This window comes from Heloderma suspectum, chromosome 9, assembly GCF_057233095.1.
Source record: "Heloderma suspectum isolate Gila_16-S chromosome 9, 16-S_ref, whole genome shotgun sequence".
Lineage (NCBI taxonomy): Eukaryota > Metazoa > Chordata > Lepidosauria > Squamata > Helodermatidae > Heloderma > Heloderma suspectum.
Genome location: NC_139466.1, coordinates 16,147,933 through 16,172,239, shown reverse-complemented (window position 1 = coordinate 16,172,239; position 24,307 = coordinate 16,147,933). Strand labels below are relative to the sequence as shown.

At 45.4% G+C, this 24,307-nt stretch overlaps 1 protein-coding gene across 1 annotated transcript in view; it reads right to left on the bottom strand.

Annotated features, from left to right (window-relative positions):
* GRIA3 (glutamate ionotropic receptor AMPA type subunit 3) overlaps positions 1 to 24,307 on the bottom strand; it is a 250,980-nt gene that overhangs the window by 124,329 nt on the left and 102,344 nt on the right. Inside the window, exon 4 of the mRNA XM_084813794.1 lies at positions 3,637 to 3,824. Within this exon, the coding sequence (XP_084669920.1) occupies positions 3,637 to 3,824 (188 nt within the window). The remainder of the gene's footprint in view (positions 1 to 3,636; positions 3,825 to 24,307) is intronic.

Below are 24,307 nucleotides of genomic sequence, written 5' to 3'. Positions count from 1 at the left end.
AGGTTCGCACATCACGATAAGCCATGATGCCCACTGACCATGGCTTGATTATTCACAGTGGTGGCTGGCATGCGCTGTACCCCACTGTGGCTTATTTAAACCACGGTGAGCACTGATGATCGTGCAAACTGGCCCACTGTAATAATGGCCCTAGGCAGCAAGGCTTCTGATGACAATTGGTGCATTCATGATTTTTTTTTTTTAATGCAGTGGCTGAACTCTGCAAGCTATTGCCTCTTGTGCATGTAAGCCACTTGCACATGTGATTGCAATGGTGATTCAGATCTACATTCATATCTACAGCTGCCTGTGCTCTTGAATGGGGAATGTGATGTGTAATTCTAGACAATATGGAACAACGATCTAGTTCTGCATTCATATATACTGCCACCTGTGCTTTTGAATGGGGAATGTGCTGCATACCTGTGGCTAATCATATGCGCATGGTGTGCAACAATGATTCGGCTCTGCATTCATATATACTGCAGACTGAGCTTCAGAATGGGGAATAGAATGCACAATTGTGGATAATAGTATTCACATAATGTGTGGCAACCTTGAATAGGATCTGTTTTGCTGCTAAGCTAGAGTTCACCACAGCTCAGACATAGAACATGTTTTAGGATATTCCTGGGACCTATCAATAATAATAATAATAATAATAATAATAATAATAATAATAATAATAATATAAAAATATAAAAAAGAGTAAAAAAGAAAGAGAAAATAATAATGAAAACTGTTTCTGAGCATGTGCAAACTGTCTCCCCATTACCACAGAGTATTTACCACCTCCACATAAATATTTAGGATTAAAATTCTGTGTGTGTGTGTGTGTGTGTGTGTGTGTGTGTATACCTGCCAACTTAGGATAACTTCATGCATCTGATGAAGTGGACTCTAGCCCACAAAAGCCTATGCCATAATAAGTTTGTTATATTATTAAAGTGCCACAAGGCTCTTGGTTGTTTTGAGGCTGCAGCAGACTAACATGGCTACACCTCTGGAAATAGCTAAGAGTGTATATATCTGAATCTCAGTACCCATCATTTTTTAAGAAATGTACCACTCCATTACACAAAAGATATTAAGGGCACAATCCTATTGGGATAGGTGGCCACCACTGAACTTGGAAGTGACTGCCTATCCAATGCAGGGCAGAAGTGCAGAGGGGATCTTCCCTTCCACACTTCAGCCACCCTGCATTTGCAGCTAGACAGTCAATTTCAGCTGTCTAGCTGCAGGAAGGTGGAGCAGGGGAAGCGGCTGCCGGATGACACGTACGATGTGTCGTACCGGCATTTCCTCCTTCCCCGCCCCAGAACGCCCCCAGGAATGCCCCATTTTCACCACTCTGCACTCCTCTCCCGAGTGCAGAGCGTGGGGCTGTTCCAAGCTACCTGCGAAGCAGTGCGGGAGGCAGGTAAGGTTGGTTCTCCAGGAACTGACCTCAGAGCGCATAGGAAACCGATGTATCCTATAGCCATCTAGCTGCTGACTAGTGGCCATAGGATTGCTCCCTAAGAGCTCCCTATCCTGATTACACACAATGACTTCCAAAACCTTTTGGAATTTCTGTGATGCAGATGTAGGCTAAATTTGTAATTGTTAGTTCAGATCCCCAGTGATATTCCAGTGCTCACTACTATATTTCAGGAAAAATCCTGTTTAGGGTCTCTCAAGGATGCACACCTGTCCTTCTGCTTAAGCAGCCTAAAAAGATCATGGCTATTCCACAGAACCTTCAGGCTGAAGATGGGAGAGCACCTTTTTGGTGGTGCCCCCCCCCATTGTAGAATGCCCTCATTGGTGTCAAAAGTATCATCTTTTCAGCACCAGGATAAGACTTTCCTCTATTCCCAGGCATTTGATGGCATATAACGGGCTCCTTAATGCTTCAGTTGAATAGTTTATGGTTGTCACTGGTGTTCTAATGATTTTATGGAGTGGTGCTATTTTAGTGGCTAATTGTTTTTACCTGTTTTAAATGTTGTATATTTCAATTTTGTTGTAAGTCGCCTTGAGTCTTTTTTTTTGTTTTGAGAAAGGCTTCTAAGAAATCATGATGTTGATGATGATCATCCCAACGATATACCAGGGGCATTTATAAAAAAAAATAATGCTAGCTTCTTGCAATGCAAATCCATATTAGAGCTCTGTTGCAATCTTCCTGCTAACCTCAAAGGCAGCAAGATATGACCCATGCATCCCAGTTGTCCGAGAAAATTCAGCTCAGGGCTTGATTGGAACTGAATGCTGTCGGAACCAATTCCCATCTTCAGCGTTTCATCTGATTTGTTTATAGCAGGGAGGCAAGTTTGCCATCAGTCAATAATGGAAAATGTGCTGAAGAGAATATGCTAATACCTTGTGAAATTTGTGAAGGCATACTTCCCAAGAACAAAAGCCCCTCTGATCTCAGCAGGGCTGCTTTTCTAGAAAACAATTGGGCGGCACATATGACTTTAAATTTAAATATAAAGCCAATGCCAAATTGATTCAAGGTTATTATGTATATGCCAATTATTCTTTATATAGCACCATCAACATCCATGGTAGTTTACACGACACAAAAGGACAGATCGCTACCCAGAGGGTTTAGTATGTGTAATGTTTAAGGGCACAATCCTATGCATGTTTAGACAGAAAAAAAATGTCCTAAAATGCTGGGATGCTGGGAGTTGTAGGATTTTTTTCTGTCTAAACATGCATAGGATTGTGTCCTAAACCATGTATGAATCATTTGAATTCAAAGACTTTATAGTTACAGAGCCAGCTTTAAAAATGGCCCAAATGGGTACTTTGCTAGTCCCTGTCTTTAAAAAAGCCCAAACATGAATGCAAGAACCCTCTGTATCAATCATATATGAAAACAGTGAACTTCAGTACTGAGTTATGATGACTATGTAGACAAAATGGGCTACTAAGAAAGAAGAGAGAAGTATCACCACGTTCAAGGGAATCCCAAGTTTTGCAAAAGTAGCTAAGATCGGGGGGGGGGGAGAGAAACTAAGGGGTGAATCCCTCCCAACACAGAGGACTGAGAATGCTCAATGGCCATGGAAAGTTGAGTTCCTGTTTGGCGAAGGGGGAATGGAATAGGGACATGGCTAGAACACTGAATGGGAGCAACCCAAATGGCAACAAGTTGTATTTTATATTGGCACATATTAAGACATGCGATTGAAGACTGGCCAGAGTTTTAGGGTGCTAGGCATGATGGGGCTTGAATGAGGAGTTCTACACATCAGGCACCATTTTTTTTTACTCCCTGTACCACTGGGATCACTACTTGTAGGAAAATTCACGTTGAGGTCTGAGAACCAATTCCAGGCTACTGTGTGCTCCAAAGCTCCAAGAGCAATGGATGCACCCAGTGTGTGTCACAAAAACAAGGAATTACTCCGAGCGCCATTCCAAAGTGCCCCATCTCCATGTCCTATGCTCAACATGCACAATCTGGAGCCCAAGCATGAAGAGATGGAGAATTATGTTCCTTCTGAATTGACAATACTGGTGCTGTAGGCTCCATGCAAGATGATTCACAGGTCCTATAAGGTAGAGTGCAATATGCATCATGTATTAAAACTGCCGTGCAGTGATATGTCCATGACAGAACTGGTGCCCGCCACATACCTGTTCCAAAATGGTGTTTATTCTTTCTACTTCACAATCTATTAAGTATCTTTTCTCCTGCCGCTTGTCCATTTCCTCAATGATTGCCTTAAACTCCTGAACGTCCTTTACGCTTCCCACAGATCGGGCTGTCACTTGCCAATTATTTTGCACGGCGGCTTCCATAATTGCCTGAAGAATGGAAAATCCTAGGGTCAAAGGAAAGAAAGAGAAAAAAAGGAGGGGTGTTAAAAAATGAAAAGTGAGACCAGGTTGAATTTCTTTTTAATGACCCTATGTTGTCTGGAAACAGCTACAGTGTTTATTATCTGGTAAAATTAATAACCTACAAGCCTTCTGGGGAGAATAGAAATCAGGCTCTAATTTCTGTCCTGCTTTAGCAACCTTCTTGATTTAGCGGAGTTACTAGGATATCGAGGTTGTTCATAAAATATTTAGCATATCTTGACAGTTTTCATGGTCTACTCATCCTGCTGGAATGTAACGTAAAGTAGCACAGAAGTGCACACATATATACATTCTACGAAAATTGTGTAACTTTTTTCAGATGATCCATTCCTAGCTCATGCAAAAAGCCCTATTTGCATCTTCAGAATAAGCTCACTGAATGGGTGAAAGGTAGGTGGGTGGTACCACACCTTCTGGTCCCATCCCTCACTACTACACATTCAGCAGAAGGCATCATGGAACTATGTGCATGTAGGGTCAATCATGAACCTAGCACCATCAGATCTCCAATAGGGATGGGTGAGAATTTTGTTTCAGTTCAGTTTTGATAAGAATTTACCAAAATTCAAAGTTCTCCATATCCGGGAGAAAACAACAACAACAACAACAACAACAACAATGTGAGATTACAAAAATACAAATGTAGGAGAAACTGAAATGGACAGATCCATCCATTGAGGCCCAGAGCTTTGAGTGCTTTGCTCTTGAGATTTTGGCTCTGAATCTGTGCATTCAACCATCCTCATGCTGAATTAGGGTTGCCACCTCTTTTTTTCTGATAGGCTCCTCATCTTTAACAGCAACATGGCAGGGTGGTACACATAGTCCTTTCCATGCTGGGAATAACTCTACTTATTGGATTTGGCTGGTGTGGATGGGTGGGAATTTTGTTTCAGTTCATTTTTAATAAGGATTTACCAAAATTTGTGAAGTCATATTCGGGAGAGAAAGGACTTGAGATTTTAAAAAAGTGAATGCAGGAGGAAGTGAAATGGACAAATTTGCCCATTCTTAATTCCCAGTCATGTGTACAGTTGTATACACAGAGCTCCAGTCACATTTCCACCAAAAGGGCTGGGGCAGGGGAGAAATGTCCCCCCCCCCATGTGTTCCATGAACACTTTTTGAAGATGAGATTAGATCACCTCTTAAATCAGATGATGATGATGAGTAGTAGTAGTAGCAGTAGCATGTCAGGGTTGGATCATAGCCCAGAGAGCCCCAAAGCAGTTCTGATTCTGAGGAAGAGATAGAAACCGCGGGAGAGGAACCTGCACAATGTTCTGAGGCGGAGCCAGGGGGAGGTCCCCTCCCAGTACGCATTCCTGAGATAGTGACCCTGGCAGGGAGAGGGAGGCACAACAGCAGTTTCTGGACACTAGGCACCGGCGCAGTGTCAAGCGGGAGATGGCGGGCGCTGAGAGGAGGCGCTCAGCCTGCTTGGCATGATGGCAACAGCGGCGCCCCGATGCCCCATGGGAAAACGGTGGACTCTTTCCTCCTAGCCCATAAGTACAGAGGTTTCCCGCCTTCCCCTCCAAATGGAGATCAACTGATTCCTAAGACTAGAACCCACGAGTAGGCAGTTCTCTTAGTTCTCACTCGTAGGAGCAAGCAATTCGCATCTGTAAGTGTCATTAGGTTGAATGGAAATAAAGCCTTGGAAAAGAGCCCTATTGTCTGCATGTTGATTCTGGCTACCTGAGGATTTCAGAAGGCAGCAGGGGTGACTTCCTGACATAGCATTAGCATTTATACCAGGGATGTGTAACCTCCAGCCCACAGAGGTTCTGCATCCAGCCTATGGAGCATCCTTGGGTTCCTCCAGAGCTTGGCCGGGGGAAAGCTGGTGTAATGTATGGCCTGCCACTTACATCACAGGAAGTGACTTCAGTCTTGGGTTATTAGAGTTTCATGATTGGATGGAACAGCACTGGAACCGAGTGGGAGATATCAACTGGCCCTAATTGGCACAGATGTCATCTCTGCATAGGCGGAAAGTGCGACTTAAGTTGCTGTGGAAATTATGCAAGGCACGTAATGTGGACATGTGGTTTTACTGGTCTTTGTTTTTGTAATTTCATGTGGTGCACTAACCCCTCCCCCCACCGAACCGTGGAATGTAATAGCATTAAATAACACTTCTAAAGCTCATATTAAGGTAATACCGACTCATTTAGCAGCTTCAACAGAGCAGGGAGGCAGCATGAAATGAACAAAGAGTGGCACAGTGGGAAATTTATGCTTGCAAGTGGGCAATTCATTCCTTGTGAATGACTCTGCGACTGGGATGTAGGCAGACTTTGAGCAAACCACGGAGAGCTAATTGTAGACCAGCTGGTGAGCATAATCTCTTGCTTGACGGCTAAGTATGTGGACGCTTTGGGGAGCGGGGGGTTGCAGGTTTGTAATGTGCTGTAGTGTCTTACAACAAGTGAGCAATGAGACCCAACTTTGTACAAGAAGCCATCCTATATAGTAATAGCGATGGCAGTTCTGTGATGGATGGTCCTTAAGTAGCTGGAACAGCAGCACCCATGTGCAAGAGGGCAGCATCAACAGGCTCAGGGAAGACCCAAGGCTTGCAGGAGTACAAAAAAAAAATCTTTAGGGTGCAATCCTATGCAGATTTAGACAGAAAAAAGTCCTTCAACTTCCAGCATTCCCCAACCAGCCATGCTGGCTGGGGCATGCTGGGAGTTGTAGGACTCTTTATTCTGTCTAAACACGCATAGGACTGCTGTGGTGTTCCTGCCTATTTACCAGTGAGAATGCCTTTTCTATAAGAGCTTTCTCACAGCAGGCAACACCAACAACCACACACGCTCAATAATGCTGCCACCAGGACCTTTACCTCAGGTCCGACACCCTTAATCCTTGAGATGTGAGGACACACTGGCCTTTTATTCTGACCTATGCAATTCTCTTTATTACATTTACCTTTTGTAGCCATGAGCTGTAGGCAAATGATTTTATAAAACATAGAAATATTTATTATTTACAGCATTAAGATATTAAACAGTAAATAAGTCACTTTAAAAGATCTATCTATCTATCTATCATCTATCATCTATCTTCTCTCTCTCTCATCTGTCATCTGTCATCTATCATCATCATCATCATCATCATCATCATCTCCTCTCCTGCACTTAATTACCGCTTCAGTCCTATATGCACAAATCCTAGTCACTATCTCTTCACTATCTTCAAAGTGCTGGTATTAACATTCAGAGCGCTTAATGGCTTGGGGCCAGGTTATCAGAAGGATCACCTCCTCCCCTATGTGCCTACCCAGACCCAAAGATCATCCTCAGGGATGCTTCTCTGGGAGCCCCTGCCAAAGGAAGCAAGGTAGGTGGCTACCAGAAGGAAGGCCTTTTCTGCTGTGGCACTCCAGCTGTGGAATGAGCTCTCTAGAGAGGTTCGCCTGGTGCCTACGTTGTTCTCCTTCCAGTGCCAGGTGAAGACCTTTTTATTCTCCCAGTATTTTAGCATTTTAGCTTCTTAATCTTTTAGCTCTGGTGTTTTAAATCTGTATTTTAAATATCTGCATTGCTGCCAGGTTTTATTCTGGTTGTATTGTTATATTGTGGTTTTAAGCTTTTATATTTTATATTGTTTTATGTTGCACTCTGTCATTTTACTTTTTGTGAACTGCCTTTGGCTATTGAGTGGCATAGAAATAAATAAATAAATAAATAAATAAATCTCTTTTTCACAAGTCCTGTCCAAACTTTTCCCTATCAGTTCCCTATCTAAGTTATGCAAGCAGAGCTCCCTCTTTATATCACACCATTTCACCCCCCCACTCACTCAGCCAGTCATCTCACATATGCAAATACACCATATCTCCTGTGACTCACACCACTCTCACTCTAGATCTACTTACCAGAAAACACAGAGTCATAACATTAATAAAAGTAAAGGTGTCCCCAACCAGTCGTGTCCGACTCTAGGGTGCGGTGCTCATCCCCGTTTCTAAGCCGAAGAGCCAGCGCTGCCTGAAGACGCTTCCGTGGTCATGTGGCCGGCATGACTGAACACCGAAGTGCACGGAATGCTGTTACCTTTCCCGCTGAAGTGGTACCTATTTATCTACTTGCAATTTCTTGCTTTCCAACTGCTAGGTTGGCAGGAGCTGGGACTGAAGATGGGAGCTCACTCCGCCACGCGGCACTCGGGTCTCGAACTGCTGTCCTGCCAACCTTCCAGTCTGCAGTTCAGCATCTTAACCCTTACTAAGCCACCGCAGCCCTTCATAACATTAATACACACATATAAATCCAGTATAGATACACACACACACACACACACACGTGACATCACAGTTGCACCCTTAGGAAACAAAATCTAAGGGGGGGGGAAGAACCTCCAGCAGCGGTCATTAGGGGACTTGGAGCTAAATGCCATCAGTATGCTGATGACACGCAGCTCTATCTCCCTGTGACATCTGAATCAGGAGAGGCTGTGCAGGTCCTGGATCAGTGCCTAGACTCAGTAATGGGCTGGATGAGGGCCAATAAACTGAAGCTGAATCCTGGCATGATGGAAGCCCTGTGGGTGAGTGGTTCACGGGTCTGGGGCACAGGATTATTGCCTGTTCTGGATGGGGTTGCACTCCCTCTGAAAGATCACATCCATAGTCTGGGGGTACTCCTAGATCCATCACTGTTGCTGGTGGCCCAAGTGGCCACATGGCTCAGAGTACCTTTTACCAGCTTTGGCTGGTTCACCAGCTATGGCCTCTCTTGGACAGGGAAAGCTTGGCCATGGTGGTACAGGCATTAGTAACCTCAAGACTGGATTACCGCAATGCGCACTATGTGGGGCTGCCCTTAAGGCAGGTCTGGAAGCTGGAGCTAGTGCAGAATGCAGCAGCTTGGCTGTTGTGGGGAGCTGCTGCTTTTCAGCATGCAGCTCCTTTGCTGAGTGAACTGCTCTGGCTGCCTATTTGCTACCAGGCCAGGTTCAAGGTATTAGTACTAGTGTACAAATCCCTAAACAACTTGGGACCAGGATACCTGAGAGAGCGCCTTCTTCTTTACCAACCTGCCCGGTCAATGAGGTCATCAGAGGGCATGTCCCTGGTAGTTCCAAATGGACCCATGGCCTAGCTAGAGTCCACCAGGAAAAGAGCCTTCAATGTGTTGGCCCCCTTCCTGTGGAACTCCCTGCCTTTGGAGGTCAGACAGGCACCAACGTTGTGTTGCTTTCGGCACCTCCTGAAGACGTTATTTTGAGAGGCCTTGCTTGAGTGACCAGCTGCAGTTTATTAAAATCAGGATTTGTTTCTTTTAAAATGTTTTAATTGTTTTAACATGGTGTTTTATTCTTTTACCTTTGTTGTTCACCACTCTGAAATCTTTTGACGTGGAGCAGTATATAAATATTGTAAATAAAAATAAGAACCCTCAAACAGCTTGTTCAGCATAAGAACAGAAGAAGAGCCATGCTGGATCAGACCAAGGGTCCATCTAGTCCAGCATTCTGTTCACACAGTGGCCACCCAGCTGTTGACCAGGAACCCACAAGCAAGGCATGAACACAACAGCACCCCCCCTCAATATTCCCCACCAACTGGTGTACATAGGATCATTGCCTCTGGTACTGGAGCTAGCTCATAGCCATCAGGACTAGTAGCCCTTGATAGCCTTTTCTTCCAGGAATTTGTCCAACCCCCTTTTAAAGCCATCCAAATTTGTGGCCTTCGCTACATCCTGTGGTAGCGAATTCCATAGTTTAACTATGTGCTGTATGAAGAGGTACTTCCTTTTATCTGTCCTGAATCTCCCACCAATCTGCTTCATAGGATGTCTCCAGGTTCTAGCACTTCGAGAGAGGGCGAAAAATGTCTTCCTATCCACATCTTCCACACCATGCATAATTTTGTAGACGTCTATCATGTCACACCTTACCCTCCTTTTTTCCAAGCTAAACAATCCCAGCTGTTGTAACCTTATCTCATAGGGGAGATGCTCCAGCCCCTTGATTAGTTTAGTTGCCCTTTTCTGCACTTTTCCCAGCTCTCCAATGTCTTTTTTTAGGTGTGGTGACCAGAACTGGACACAGTATCTCAAGTGTGGCCACACCATAGGGGCAGTATGATATTGGCAGTTTTATTCTCAATTCCTTTTCTAACTATGCCTCACATGGAGTTTGCCTTTTTTTGCAGCGGCCGCACACTGGGTTGACATCTTCATGACTGACAGTTGGGGAAAACCAAGTCCAGTGGTGGTGCAGTGGAACCAGGGGTCACAATGATGCAGCACTGGCACTTTTGGATTAGCAGGGATGCAGACATCATCTGTCACCCCAGTAAGCATTGCCTGTTCCCTCTGAACTTAGCTGCGATGCTCACAGTGTCTGGGGAAAGACGAATTTTCCCAGCAACAATATATTGTTCCTTGTAGTAATGCAAAGTACTGGGTACCTTGGTCTTGAATGGGCAATAAAGACCCATTAGCTTTACAAAAGATCTGCTTCTGGTGGAGAAGAAAACAGCTGGTTGGTTGTAGGGATGTATGTATTTTGTAAAACCAATTCTGTGTGCATTCTGCCGAGTGTCAGGTGCCTTTTGTCCCATCATCCGCTTCTTGACAGAATCAGATTTCTTCCAATTCCCCAAATTTGCACAAATTTGCATTTGCACAAATTTGCACTGCAAAAATGCACAATTTCCCCCTTAAAATGTGCAACCCCCCCCCCCCAACTGCACATTTTCATGCTTTAGCCTATAGGGGAAATGCACGTTTTCAGCTCTTGTTTTTTTTAATGTTACATATATTTCTATGACTAAATTTGTCTAAAATTCCTAAAATTAGAAACAAACACCACACAAAACCTCACCAGTGCACAAATTTGCAGAATCCCTGTGAGTTGGGGAAAGCCAGTGCACTGCAGAATCCACAGGTCTGATTCCCAGACATTTGAACTCATTTGATTCTGTTGCGGATTTCTCCAACATCCCTAGCTGGTTGATAGTGATAATCTCAGCTGCCTTCACATTGGATTCTCCTGGAGTTACATGTGACTATGGGGGCTGTCATGATGACTACCTGCACATCAACATGGACCACTACACCACTGGACAGTGGGGAAGGGGAATGGAACAGAGTATCCTGAACAGGATCACTCCACACTGCAACATTTTGTTGCAGGTCCCACTTGCTATGTACTAGGGTTCAATAAGGGCTCAGTCGAGGCCTATGTGTAGACTTATCAGCATCCAGAACTGGGATGAAGGTTCTTCAGCCCAGAATCCCTGAGATCAGTGGTTGGTGCTTGTGGGCTGGAGTGTAACAAGAGAAAGATACTGCTCTGTTGCCCAGGGAAAGGCAGCTGCTAATCATTATACCAGGCATAGGAACATAGGTAGCTACCTTATACTGAGTGAGACCATTCTTTATAAGAATGTAAGTACATAAGAAGAGCCATGCTGGATCAGACCAAGGGTCCATCTAGTCCAGCATTCTGTTCACACAATGGCCAAACAGCTGCCCATGGGAAACTCACAAGCAGGACATGAGCGCAACAGCACCCTCCTGCCCATGTTCCCCAGCAACTGGTGTACATAGGCTTACTGCCTCTGATATTGGAGGTACCACAGAGGCATCAGGACTAGTAGCCATTGATAGCCTTCTCCTCCAGTAATTTATCTAACCTTTTAAAGCCACCCAAATTGGTGGACATCACTACATCTTGTGGTAATAAATTCCATAGTTTAACTCCACGCTGTGTGGAGAAGTAGTTCCTTTTATCCTGAATCTCCCATCAATCAGCTTCATTGCATGACTGGCAGCTGCCTGATACTGAGTCAAGACCCTTGGTCCCTCTAGCCCAGTATTGTCAGCACTGGCTGGCAGTGACTCTCCAGGGTTTCAGGCAGGATTCTTTCCTAGCCCCACCTGGAGATGCCACGGATTGAACCTGGTCCTTCTGCATACAAAGCAGGGGCTCTACCACTGAACTACGGAAAGTGTCTTTATACTGCCTGCCAATTGGTGCAGCCTGGATCATCTCCACTTTTTTGCCTTCTGTGAAATGGGTATTCTGTTGTGATTTGTCAAGGCAAATATGTGCTTTGGCATATTGAGCTCAGCCCCCTCCTCTGTGTTGTACTCAGTTTTCTGGCTAAGTTACTTCTCTCTGAGCCTCATCAATTTGCCTTCTGTGAAATGTGAGCAGAACACTGTGGGTCCCAAAGAGTGGTTTTGTGAGTTGATGCTCATATTCCACCTCTGCCTTTTACTTAGCTTCTTGGGCATGTTACTTTTCTTTTACTGGCACCAGTTTGCCTTCTGGGAAATGGGTGTTTTGTGATCGGCCATGCCCACCATGGCAGCCATTTTGTGAGAGCACCCACAACACTCACACTCACATATTCCAGCTGTGCCCAATGTCCAGAAAAGGTTGGGGATCCCAGTTATACATTAAACATGGTTGTATTCAAAGGTCACATTGGCAATGTGATGTAGCAAAATATCTTCGTGGTGACTTTTTCACAGCAGAGACTAGTATCGGTTCTGGTCATCATGATCCATTAATTGGTTTATGGATTGGGTTGTCTGCTCTCTGCTCTTTGTAAAAGAGATTTAATCCAGACTGTTCCCAGTGCAGCATATTTGAAATATAACTTTTGAGTAGGGCTTTTGGTCTCCCTTAATGATGTCCTGACTTTCGCTGTTTAATGCTTCTTGAATGTTCTTGAGTTTGTACGCGCACACTTTATTGCCTTACAATTAATACATGCTGTGCTTGGGAATACTGTCTGACTTCCCTGCTCCCCTGGGACCACTGAAAGAGAGGCATTTACATATGTATAGTACAATGAACTCAGCCTTCCTTAACATCATATTTACAAAGATGGCTGTGATGTGTGAGACGGCATTACGATTCTGCTACATGAAGGAGAATGAGCAGGTACAAGACTTGGTTACTTGGCAGCTTACAAATGAGACATTTGATAATTGAAAAACTCAGAGTGCAATTAAAGGGAAATTTATGCTGGTTTTTAATCTAAGGGAAAAAAATTGCCTTTTATTGCTTGCGCTTAGGAGTGTTTAATATTGTACCTCTCATCTGTAAGATGTACCTGGAGTCTCGCTCCACTGCCACACTGCTATGAACCTGTACCCTCCAGCACTTCAGACATGAAAATAGGGATGTGCATCAGAAAGGTAACTTAGTAGTAAGTACATGCTTTGCATGCAGAAGGTCCCGGGCTCAATCCCTGACAGCTTCTGATTAAAAGATATCAGGTGGGTTGTCTGGGAAAAACTCTTGCTTGAAAGTTTGGACCACAACTGCCAGTTTGTAGGGACTAAGCCCAGCACCTCTGCAGACACAGCCCAAGGAGACATGGGAACCGATTCTGAGTCAGATGGGGAGGGTGAGTGGGAAGGTTTTCGAGGCACCAGGGTTTACAGGAGGAGGAGATCTGTGAGAATAACAGTGGCAGAGAGGAGGATGCCCAGCTGCAGCCTAATCATCTGGAAGACAGCCAGCCAGGGCCCTTTGAACTCATGGGAATGCAGTGTCCTAATGAGGAGGAGGGGCTGGGAGCGAGGAACCCGGAGGTTAGACATCTGATGAGAAGGGAGGAGCAACACAGAGCCATGAGGCATTCTAAGAGGCTTGCAGCCAGGGAGGTGACCTTCTGGAAATATCCACCTTGAGGATGGAACTGGATAGCCCACTCAGGTTGTGAGGGGATGCTTGGAGCAGCCTCACAGTAGTTTTGTCACAATTGTCTTTCATAGTGCTGTATCACGGGATCGCTACCTGTAGTGTATGTAGCACTGTATTATGCTAAACCAGCTCATGAAGTCTGATCCTAACTGCTGCTTGTGGATTATGTCTGTAGCCTAAGGCAATACTCCTGTGTCTGTAGTTTGCATAATAAAGGTGTTTGATTGGAAATATGACTGGGCCACTTGACTACAAAGGATGCCAGGGGCTGGGCACTCAGCACAGGTAAAGTAGACCATGGGTGTAGAACCTCAGGCTGGGGGGGGGGGGAAGGGCAAAACTGGCCCATCTGCCATCCCAATCTGTCTCTCTGGGGATCCCCAAATGGCCCCACTCCCTTTCTCCCAACCACCAATTGTTTGCTGCTTTCCTGGATTTCATGCAGTCCCCCCCCCCATTCTAAAAGTTTGAAATGCCTCCCTTAAGACTTACTTTACTGGCAGCAAAACCTTTAAGCTAAGATATGTTAGCATTTTTGGTATTTTGGCTCTGCCCTTTTTGCCCTTAGCCCTGCAACCCCCAGGTGCTTCTCTGAAATAGAATTCAGCCCTCATGCTGAAAGAGATTCAACATCCCTGAAGGAGACAGTAATTGGTCAGATGAACAGTATAAGGCAGTGTCATACATTTCCAACAACTCAATTCTGATACAAGGGTCTCTGTGCCACCCACCATTACACATGATCAGATCACTTGGTAAGTGAGCATAAGAGACAGGGCATTCTTGGTGGTGGCATCCTTGTGTGTCATATGGCCAGGACTCAACTGGTTGAGTCTGTCTGGTTGAGTCTGTCTCACTCTTATCCCTGGCAGAGGACTGAGAGTCAGACTCGGATCCTGAGCCTGAGACTGGTGGCCTGGAAGCAGAGACCCCCAAACCAGGGCTTTCAGAACTACTCCTGAACCTGATACCTTCATCAAGTAACCAAGCCCCATGTACTTGACGCATCCTGCTCCCCAATGTCGACTCACAAGTGCAGACAACACAACAGGCAGAAAGAAAGAAAGAAAGAAAGAAAGAAAAGAAAGAAAGAAACAAAGAAAGAAAGAAAGAAAGAAAGGGAATGGCACCAAGTACTCCAGTTCCTTTAAGGATTTCCACTCCTCAGCCATGGCCAGTTGTTGGGGGTGGAGGAGCCTGGGAAAGGTAGTCAGGGCCTGGAAGGATATAAGGCAGCCTTCCCAAACCTGGTGCCTTCTGGATGTCTTGGACTACCACATCCAGGCATCATGGCTAATGGTCACAATTTATGGGGGCTGTAGCCCAAAACATCTACAGAGCACCAGGTTGGGGAAGACCCATACGAAGCATCATTTGGAGCAAGGACTTAGTTGGAGCAAGCTGGGGGCACACAGTGAGCTGTCCATGGTCCTGAACACCATGCAACTGACCCTTGCGCTTCTTCTGATTGCCAGACCTGTATCCGATTCCTGTTACTGTCTGTGGAGACCAGCGTCCTCCTCCTTGATCTTGCTGTTACCCCAACTGCTGGCTAGACCACTGCATCCCCAGCCAGCTTTGGGCTCTGCCGCCTGAAAGCAGGGCATGGTGGACATCTATCAGCCTTCTCCTTTGATTTCTTTTAGAACAACTTTTTCATGTTGATGGACTTCTAATGAATTTCTTTATTGCTGTTTGAACTTGAAATTATATTTTGAGTGCTGATTTTAGACAGCAAGTGTTGGTTGCTTAACATACATTTTGATATTGAGATTGGTACTCCATTAATTCATTGTAGGGCTGGATGTGCTCAATCTTGTCTGATCTCAGAAGCTAAGCAGGGTCAGCCCTGGTTAGTACTTAGATGGGGAACCGCCTGGGAAGCAGGCGTCCTGCACTGAGCAGGGGGTTGGACTCGATGGTCTTGTGGGCCCCTTCCAACCCTATGATTCTATGAGATCTATGATTACTAAGCTAGTCTGGATGCTCTATGAGCAGAACACGGGGGGGGGGGGTGTTCAAATAAATAAAGAAATAATTGCACACTGCCGAAGGTTGTATGCTGCATTCATGTACTTTGCAACAGCCAGACTTCCACAGATTTTAAAGTTATAGTGGAAGCTCGTGGCTCCGATTTTGGTGGGGCTGTTAATCCATTTTGGGTTTCAGTCAGAGCCAGCCAGAACTCTAAAGGAGTTATCAAAGGTACTGAAACCTATCCCCAAAATAGGTTCAGGACTTTGGAAAGCTCCTTTAGAGTTCTAGCTGGTTCTGACTGAAATCCAGAATGGATTTACAGCCCCACCAATATCGGGACCAGCAGTCTCCACTGGATGGATATTATCATTAAACATATTGGGAGAGGGGGAATAATAGTACTAAAATAGACAACCACCATTGAAAATATATCTCAAGGATTACTGTGCAATTGAAATAGCAGGATTTAGGGATGGGCAGATTCCCTACCTGTTGTTCCAGCCAGGAATCCACCCTTAGGGGCAGGCATCCATTCCTCCTCCCGGAATCCTCTTTGGCCGGCTCCGCTCCACACCAATTCCATGGAGCTGCTGGCCAGCTCTGAAGCGCCACTGATACGGCTGCCATTGCTGCATCACTGGCTGAGGGGTATTGACTGCAGATGCAAATGGACGCCATTTGTATCCGCAGTCAATACGCCTCAGCCAGCGATACGGCATGGCGGCCGTATCACTGGCACTCTGGAGCCGGAGGATCCGGCCATAGAGGATTCCACAGGGAGGTGGAGGTAAGTGTTCCATTCTGACACAGACTCCGGGGGTGGGGGTGGGGGGCTCGGATTCTTTAGAATCTGGCCTCATTGGGGTCTGTGGCGGAATTCTCCGCCATCTCTAGCAGGATTCATATTGCATGCGCATTACTAACCTCTATTACAGGGATAGTGATTTACTGAAGATAAGAAAATAGGGACTATCTCTTGGTAAGAGTTGGTGCATATGTTTTTTGTTTTTTTTGTGGGGGAGGTAGGGCACCTTGGTGGGCACCAAGAAGGTGTCTGGGGATGCACTGATGCCTGTGGGCATGTTTCCTACCCCTGTGCTACAAGGCTACAGAAATGTGATGGATTTATCTTAATGGAGTACACACCCTACAATGTGACCCAATATCCTTTGTAGCTCAGTTTCCTTGGCAAAAAAGTTGATGTGGAAAGCGTTTTCTAAATATAGACATGTTTGGAAACCAATGCTTTAAATGAAGACAAAACTATGCAAGTTCATACTTGGCAAATCTTGAAAGTTGGAGATGTCCGCCCATGAAGATGCAGCCCTAATCCTCTAGTTCCTATTCATGGTGACATTGCTTTGTTCCCACTGGGCCATTTCGCCATGTCAGAGTCATCACTGCCAGACTGGTCTTAGGGTGTCTTATTCAGCAAAAACTTCTGTTTCATGTCTATCGGACATCACAATGTCTATTTAACAAGGGATTGTCTATTTCAGCTAATGGCTGATGGTGCAGTGCAGCTAATGCTTCTTTTAAACATATTTTGGCAACATCCAGTAGTTGCTTCTTTTGGGAGGAGGTTATCATATAGATAAATTTTGTACTGGAACAGTCTTTAATATTTGCTGATATACACACACTTTTCAATTACTTCCTTTGTTGTTGTTGTTGTTGTTGTTCAGTCGTTCAGTCGTGTCCGACTCTTCGTGACCCCATGGACCATAGCACGCCAGGCCTTCCTGTCCTGCGCTCTTTCCTGGAGTGTGCTCAAGTTCATATTCATTGCATCCGTGATGCTATCTAGCCATCTCATCCTCTGCCGTCCCCTTCTCCTTTTGCCTTCAGTCTTTCCCAGCATCAGGGTCTTTTCCAGGGAGTTTTCTCTTCGCATTAGGTGGCCAAAATATTGGAGCTTCAGCTTCATTATCTGTCCTTCCAATGAGCACTCAGGGTTGATTTCCTTTAGGATGGACTGATTTGACCTCCTTGCAGTCCAGGGGACTCGTAAGAGTCTTCTCCAGCACCACAGTTCGAAAGCATCAATTCTTCGGCACTCAGCCTTCCTTATAGTCCAGCTCTCACAGCCATACATTACTAGTGGGAAAACCATAGCTTTGATTAGATGGACCTTTGTCGGCAAGGTGATGTCTCTGCTTCTTACTATGCTGTCTAGGTTTGCCATAGCTTTCCTCCCAAGGAGCAAGCGTCTTTTAATTTCATGGCTACAGTCACCATCTGCGGTGAACTTGGAGCCCAAGAAAGTAAAATCTGTCACTGCTTCCATTTCTTCCCCTTCTATATGCCAGGAAGTGATAGGGCCAGATGACATGATCTTAGTTTTTTTAATGTTGAGTTTCAAACCAGCTTTTGCACTCTCCTCTTTCACCCTCAACAAGAGGCTCTTGAGATCCTCTTCGCTTTCTGCCATTAGGGTGGTATCGTCTGCATATCGGAGGTTGTTGATAATTCTCCCGGCAATCTTAATTCCGACCTCTGATTCATCCAACCCGGCATTTCTCATGATGTACTCTGCATATAAGTTAAATAAGCAGGGTGACAATATGCAGCCTTGTCGTACTCCTTTCCCAATTTTGAACCAATCGGTTGTTCCATCTCTGGTTCTTACTGTTGCTTCTTGACCCTCGTACAGGTTTCTCAGGAGACAGGTAAGGTGGTCTGGTACTCCCATCACTTTAAGAATTTGCCACAGTTTGTTGTGATCCACACAATCAAAGGCTTTAGCGTAGTCAATGAAGCAGAAATAGACGTTTTTCTGGATTTCTCTTGCTTTCTCCATGATGCAGCGAATGTTGGCGATTTGATCTCTAGTTCCTCTGCCTCTTCGAAACCCAGCTTGTACTTCCGGTAGTTCTCGGTTCGCATACTGCTGAAGCCTAGCTTGTAGGATTTTGAGCATCACCTTGCTGGCATGTGAAATGAGCGCAATTGTGCGGTAGTTTGAACACTCTTTGGCGTTGCCCTTCTTTGGAATTGGAATGTAAACTGACCTTTTCCAGTCTTGTGGCCACTGTTGAGTGTTCCAGATTTGTTGGCATATTGAATGCAGCACTTTAACAGCATTTACTTCCTTGCTAAATGGCAATTTATGAGTGGTCAGCATAAATGGATTCTCCATGGCCTTTTGATAGCTAAAAGAGTGATATTATAACATCAGAAGGATAAATGCTCACCTCCTATAATGCAGTGGATTGAGGACCTTATAATGCTTACAACATTTGAATGGGTGGCATATAGACACCACTTTTAGATAGATATTTATTTGGATACCTGGTCCACTTTTATTGAAGCTTATGTATAATTGCTAATAAGTTGTATTTCATATATATGCATTTCACATGTATTCATTGCTATGGATAGATAAAAATTTATGTACGTATATTTTTAAAAACTCAAAAAAAGAACAAGCTAAAAAAGTCCCTGCCAGACTGCTTCTGCTTGGTGGTGGCAAAGCTTTTGAAAAAAACAGTGAAGAGAAAGAATGACTCACTGCTGCAACCCTGTACCAACTTGAATCAATGGTAACTCCCCCACCAAATTTAAGAAATTTCACCCCCTCGTGAAAATCTCTGAGAATACCCTACATTTTTTTTCAGGAGACTAATGGTCCCACTATAATCTGTGTTAGTTTGCTGAAGTAAAAACAACAGAGTTTTGTTGTGGCACTTTAAGGACCAGCAGATTTATTAACGATGGAGCTTTTTTCTGAATGTACCACACATGGGTTTGGTTGCACAGTTAATGGATGAATGCTCAGGTTTTCAGGGTTCCAGAACAGCTGTTGAGTGATGAATTATAAACCACGTTCTGAGCACTTTGAGAGAGTAGTAACTATGACCTAAACCACTTGATCATTGGTTGTTGAGCATGAAATGAGGTTTCTACTTCTCTTGGCTTCCTACAAAACACAAACAAAACTGATTTCTAGCTGCCAAAGGAAAAAAACAAAAAGCTACATTTTATCTACAGTTTTAGACCACCTCTTCTGAGAATGATATTTCTCTGATAATACCACTAACACAGATAAAAAAAGTTTTTTTGCTCAATTTAATTGCATGGTAAAAGCTTGGGGGAATCTATCTTTTCAAAAGCAAGCCAGGTGATGGCAGGGAGGGGGCAGAGAGAGAGAGAGAGAGAGAGAGAGAGAGAAAGAAAGAAAGAAAGAAAATATTTTTCATTGAAGAGATATAATTTCATTCACTTAGATTTAATTTTTCCTCAGGCAGGACTGAACAATATATATAGATAATACTTGATCAGATAGCATTGTATCAGTTAGGGATGTCAGAGAATTCTGCCACGAATCTCAGGGAGGCCGAATGCTAGCGCATTCGGCCCCCCGAAATCGGTGGTGGAACAGTCTGCCCCCGCCCGGGACGGGACTTACCTTGGGCGGATCTTCCTGGTGGCGGCGGCTCCGGCGGCGGTTCGGTGGCAGTTCGGTGGCGGTTTGGCAGTGGTTCAGCAGCGGCTGGTCTTCCGACCGGCTGCCGCCGCCGCCACCATTTCCAGTTAAAAAACAACAACAACACAATGTGATAGGCTACATAAAGATTTATGTAGCCTATCATGGCTAGATTTTTAAAAAAACACCGTGATAGGCTATGTAAATGTTTATGTAGCCTATCACGGCTGATTTAAAGGAAAAAAAATGCGTGTATGCAAATGGCGGCGCCCATGGGCGCCGCCATTTGCGTTCCTTATTTTGGCACGTCTTAGTCTACATAAACATTTACGTAGACTAAGACGGCGAAAATAAGGGGAACGCAAATAGCGTAGATGCTACGCTATTTGCATTCCCCTTATTTTCGCTGTCTCAGTCTATGTAAATGTTTACGTAGACTAAGACGTGCCAAAATAAGGAATGCAAATGGCGGCGCCCATGGGCGCCGCCATTTGCGTACGCGTGTTTTTTTTCTTTTAAATCAGCCATGATAGGCTACGTAAACATTTACGTAGCCTATCACGGCTGACTGCAGGGACGCAAACGGTGGTGGCTATGGCCGCCGCCATTTGCGTCCCTGCTAGCCAGCGGCCGGATGTCCGGCCGCTGGTGGAGCCGGCCGGCAGCTCCGCAGAATCCCTGTGGAGTGGAGCTGGCCAGCCAGGATTCGGGGGGGAGGGACGGAGTGCCTCCCCCCCCCGGCCAGAATTTTGGGGGGGAGGGACGGAGCGCCTCCCCCCTGGCCAGAATTTCGGGGGGAGGGACGGAGCGCCTCCCCCACACCACGAATGTCACCCTTCGAAAAGGTAAGTGACTTTCATACATCCCTAGTATCAGTCACCAAATGCAAGAGAAGAAGCGATAGATCAGATAAGGCCTTGCATCCAGTGGACCATATTGGAACATATCTTGAGGAACATGAAAATCTTTATGACAGACATCAAGTACATTAGTGTAAGAGAGCCTAAGTAATTTGAACCAGTCTTCTCTGGCTAGTTTCTCTTCCTCTTCAGCACATCCTATTCCCTTCAATAGTTGAGGAAGTACTTCAGAGATGCGTCATTATGCTCCCTGGGGGAGGGGCCACAGTTCAGTGGTTAAAGCACCTGCTTTGCATGCAGAAGGTCCCAGGTTCAATTCCTGGCATCTCCAGGTAGGGAAAGCCTGAGCAAACAGATACATCTTCAAGAGGTATTTCAAACTTGCCACTGTTTCCACATATTGAGCCACATGTGGGAGAGCATTCCAAAGGGTGGGTGCCACCACTGAGAAGGCCTGCTTATATGCCCTCACCTGGTGACACATCGTTGGTCATGTGGTGACCAATAAATGGTTCTTCAGAAGATCTCAGGGGTTGGTTTGTTGTATAGAGGGAAATGCACTTGACTAGGCACCCTGGTCCCAATATGGTACCCAGACATTTTGTGGCAAGTGTGCCCTAAGTGGGCAGGGGATCATTGCAGAGCCAACATGACATAAACAAGGAAGTCTATTGTGTTTAAAGTGATTCAGTTGCATTATACAGTCAGGGCCAGAAATATTGGAACAAGCATAACTGTTTTGGCAGTTGGCCTCTGTACAGCACCACACTGAAGTTGAAAGGAAACACACCCAGATGGGAGCGAAATCAGGACTTTCAGCTGTAATTCAAGGGGTGTGACAAAGTGGGGCACTAACCATTCAGGAAGTACAGCCAGTGGCATACACACACCCCCATCGTTGGTGGCTCAGAAGTAATGGAACAAACCAACATCATTTCAAACTTAAGGATCACCTTTAATACCTGGATGAAAATCCTTTGCAGTCAATGATTGCCTGAAGTCTGGGACCCATGGACATGACCAAATGCTGAGTTTCCTCCCTCGAGATGCTTTGCCACGCCTTTACTGCAGCTGCCTTCAGCTGCTCCTTGTTTGTGGGTCATTCTGCCTTCAGTCCTGCCTTCAGTAAGTGAGAAGCATGCTCTATTGGGTTGAGATCAGGTGACTGACTTGGTGTCAGGAGCGCCCTAGCTGCCTCTTGCAGTCCCCTCCAATAGCCAACTCAGGACTCAGACGATGAGGATTCTTTCCAGGGCTTTATTCCTTTATGATTCTTTCAGATACTAATCACTAGCGACTAAGCAAGGAACAGCACTGGGGAAAGATAGCAGAGTAGCCTAAGCTCCATGTAAGGCAGTTGGTCTCCATTTGAAGGGGGACCACGGGAAGACTCTGAACTTATGGGCTATGGAGAGATCCTCCCTCTTTCCCTTGGGTCCTTGGGACGCGATTGTTGTTTGAGTGCCAAACGAGCAGAACGCCTCCTTTCTGCACCCTCCATCTGTCATCGCTTCCTGCGTCTGCGCTGAGTGTCCAGCAAGCCCCCGTCCAGCACTCTCTCACTGTCAGGGTCACTATCTATCCAAGGAATGCTGGCAGGAGGAATCTCTGCCAGCTGCTGTGCTTGTGAGAGATGAGCAAGCTCCTCTCCCACGGATTGCTGCCCTTCCTCAGAATCAGAACTGCTCTGGGGCTCTATGGGCTCAGTTTCCACCCTGACACTTGGCCATTGAAGAACATCCCACTTCTTTGCCTTGAGAAACCCTTGGGTCGCTTTTGCTGTATGTTTTGGGTCGTTATCCATCTGCAATATGAAGCGGCGTCCTATCGATTGGCAGCATTCGGCTGAATCTGAGCAGAATGTATAGCCCTATACACTTCAGAATTCATCCTGCTGCTTTGATCAGCAGTCAGGTCATCAATAAACACCAGTGACCCGGTTCCATTGGCAGCCATACATGCCCATGCCATAACACTGCCTTCCACCATGTTTGACAGATGATGTAGTATGCTTTGGATCATGAGCTGTTCCTTTCCTTCTCCACACTTTTCTCTTCCCATCATTCTGGTACAAGTTAATCTTGGTTTCATCAGTCCAAAGAATCTTATTCCAGAACTGGGCAGGCTTTTTTAGGTGTTTGCTGGCAAAGGCTAATCTGGCCTTTCAGTTCTTGAGTGTTACCAGTGGTTTGCACCTTGTTGTGAAGCCTCTGTATTTACATTCATAAAGCCGTCTCTTGACTGTAGATGTTGACAATGACATGCCTACTCTGCAAGAGCATTCTTGACCTGGCTAGATGTTGTGAAAGGGTTCCTCTTCACTATGAGCAGAATTCTGCGGTCATCTACTTTAGTTGTCTTCCGTGGTCTGCCAGGCCTTTTGCTGTTGCTGGCTTGCCAGTTAAGTCCTTCTTTTTCAGGATGTTCAAAACTGTTGTGTTGGCCACTCCCACTGTTTTTGCTATCTCTCTGATGGGTTTATTTTGTTTCCTCAGCCTAATGATGGCCTCCTTCACTTGCATGGACACCTCTTTGGACCTCATGTTGGGAGTTCCAGTGAACAGCTACCAAATGCAAATGTAACACTCAGAACCACCGTCAGGCCTTTTATCTGCTTGATTGGTCATGGAGTACCCAGGAAATAGGCCACACCTGGCCATGCAGCTGCTTGTCAGCCATTCATTCCATTACTTATGAGCCATCAACGATGGGTGTGTGTGTATGCCACTGGCTGTCCTTCCTGAATGGTTAGTGCCCCACTTTTGTCAAACCCCTTGAATTACAGCTGCAAGTCCTGACTTCACTCCCATCTGGGTGTGTTTACTTTCAACTTCAATGTGGCAGTGTACAGAGGCCAACTGCCAAAACAGTTATCCTTGTTCCAATATTTCTGGCCCTGACTGTATATTAAAGGCACAATCCTATGCATGTTTAGACAGAAAAAAGTCCTACAACTCCCAGCATGCCCCAGCCAGCCATGCTGGCTGGGGCATACTGGGAGTTGTAGCAGGCCCATAGCCAGTGTAAACATTATTGGGCACCAAAAAAATAGGGGGAAGTTCATCTGGTTTACAGACCTTTTAAAGACAAAATGTAAACTTTTAAAATTGTTTGTAAAAAAAAAAAAATGGGGGGCAGAGAAAATTTAGGGAGGCAGCCCAGCCCCTTGCCCACTGCTGGCTTCAGGCCTGTGTTGTCAGGCTTATTTTCTGTCTAAACACCCACAGTGTCAGGATTGATTCTGAGCTCAGGGAGATAATTAGCAGCTCAGATTCAGAAGAGGAACAGCCAGAACCGGTGGATGCATTTTCCCAGGCTAGTTCAGATATGGGTAGGCGTGCTTCTCAGGTTACTAATGACCAGATGGCCAGGCCTGAAGAGCCCCCTTGCCCCCCTCTGTGAGAAGCTGGGAGGAGGAGGAGAGTGGGGGCTGTGACCTAAGAGATGCTATACTACGGTGCAGAGCTAAGAGGGAAATGTCAAGGGTGGAGCT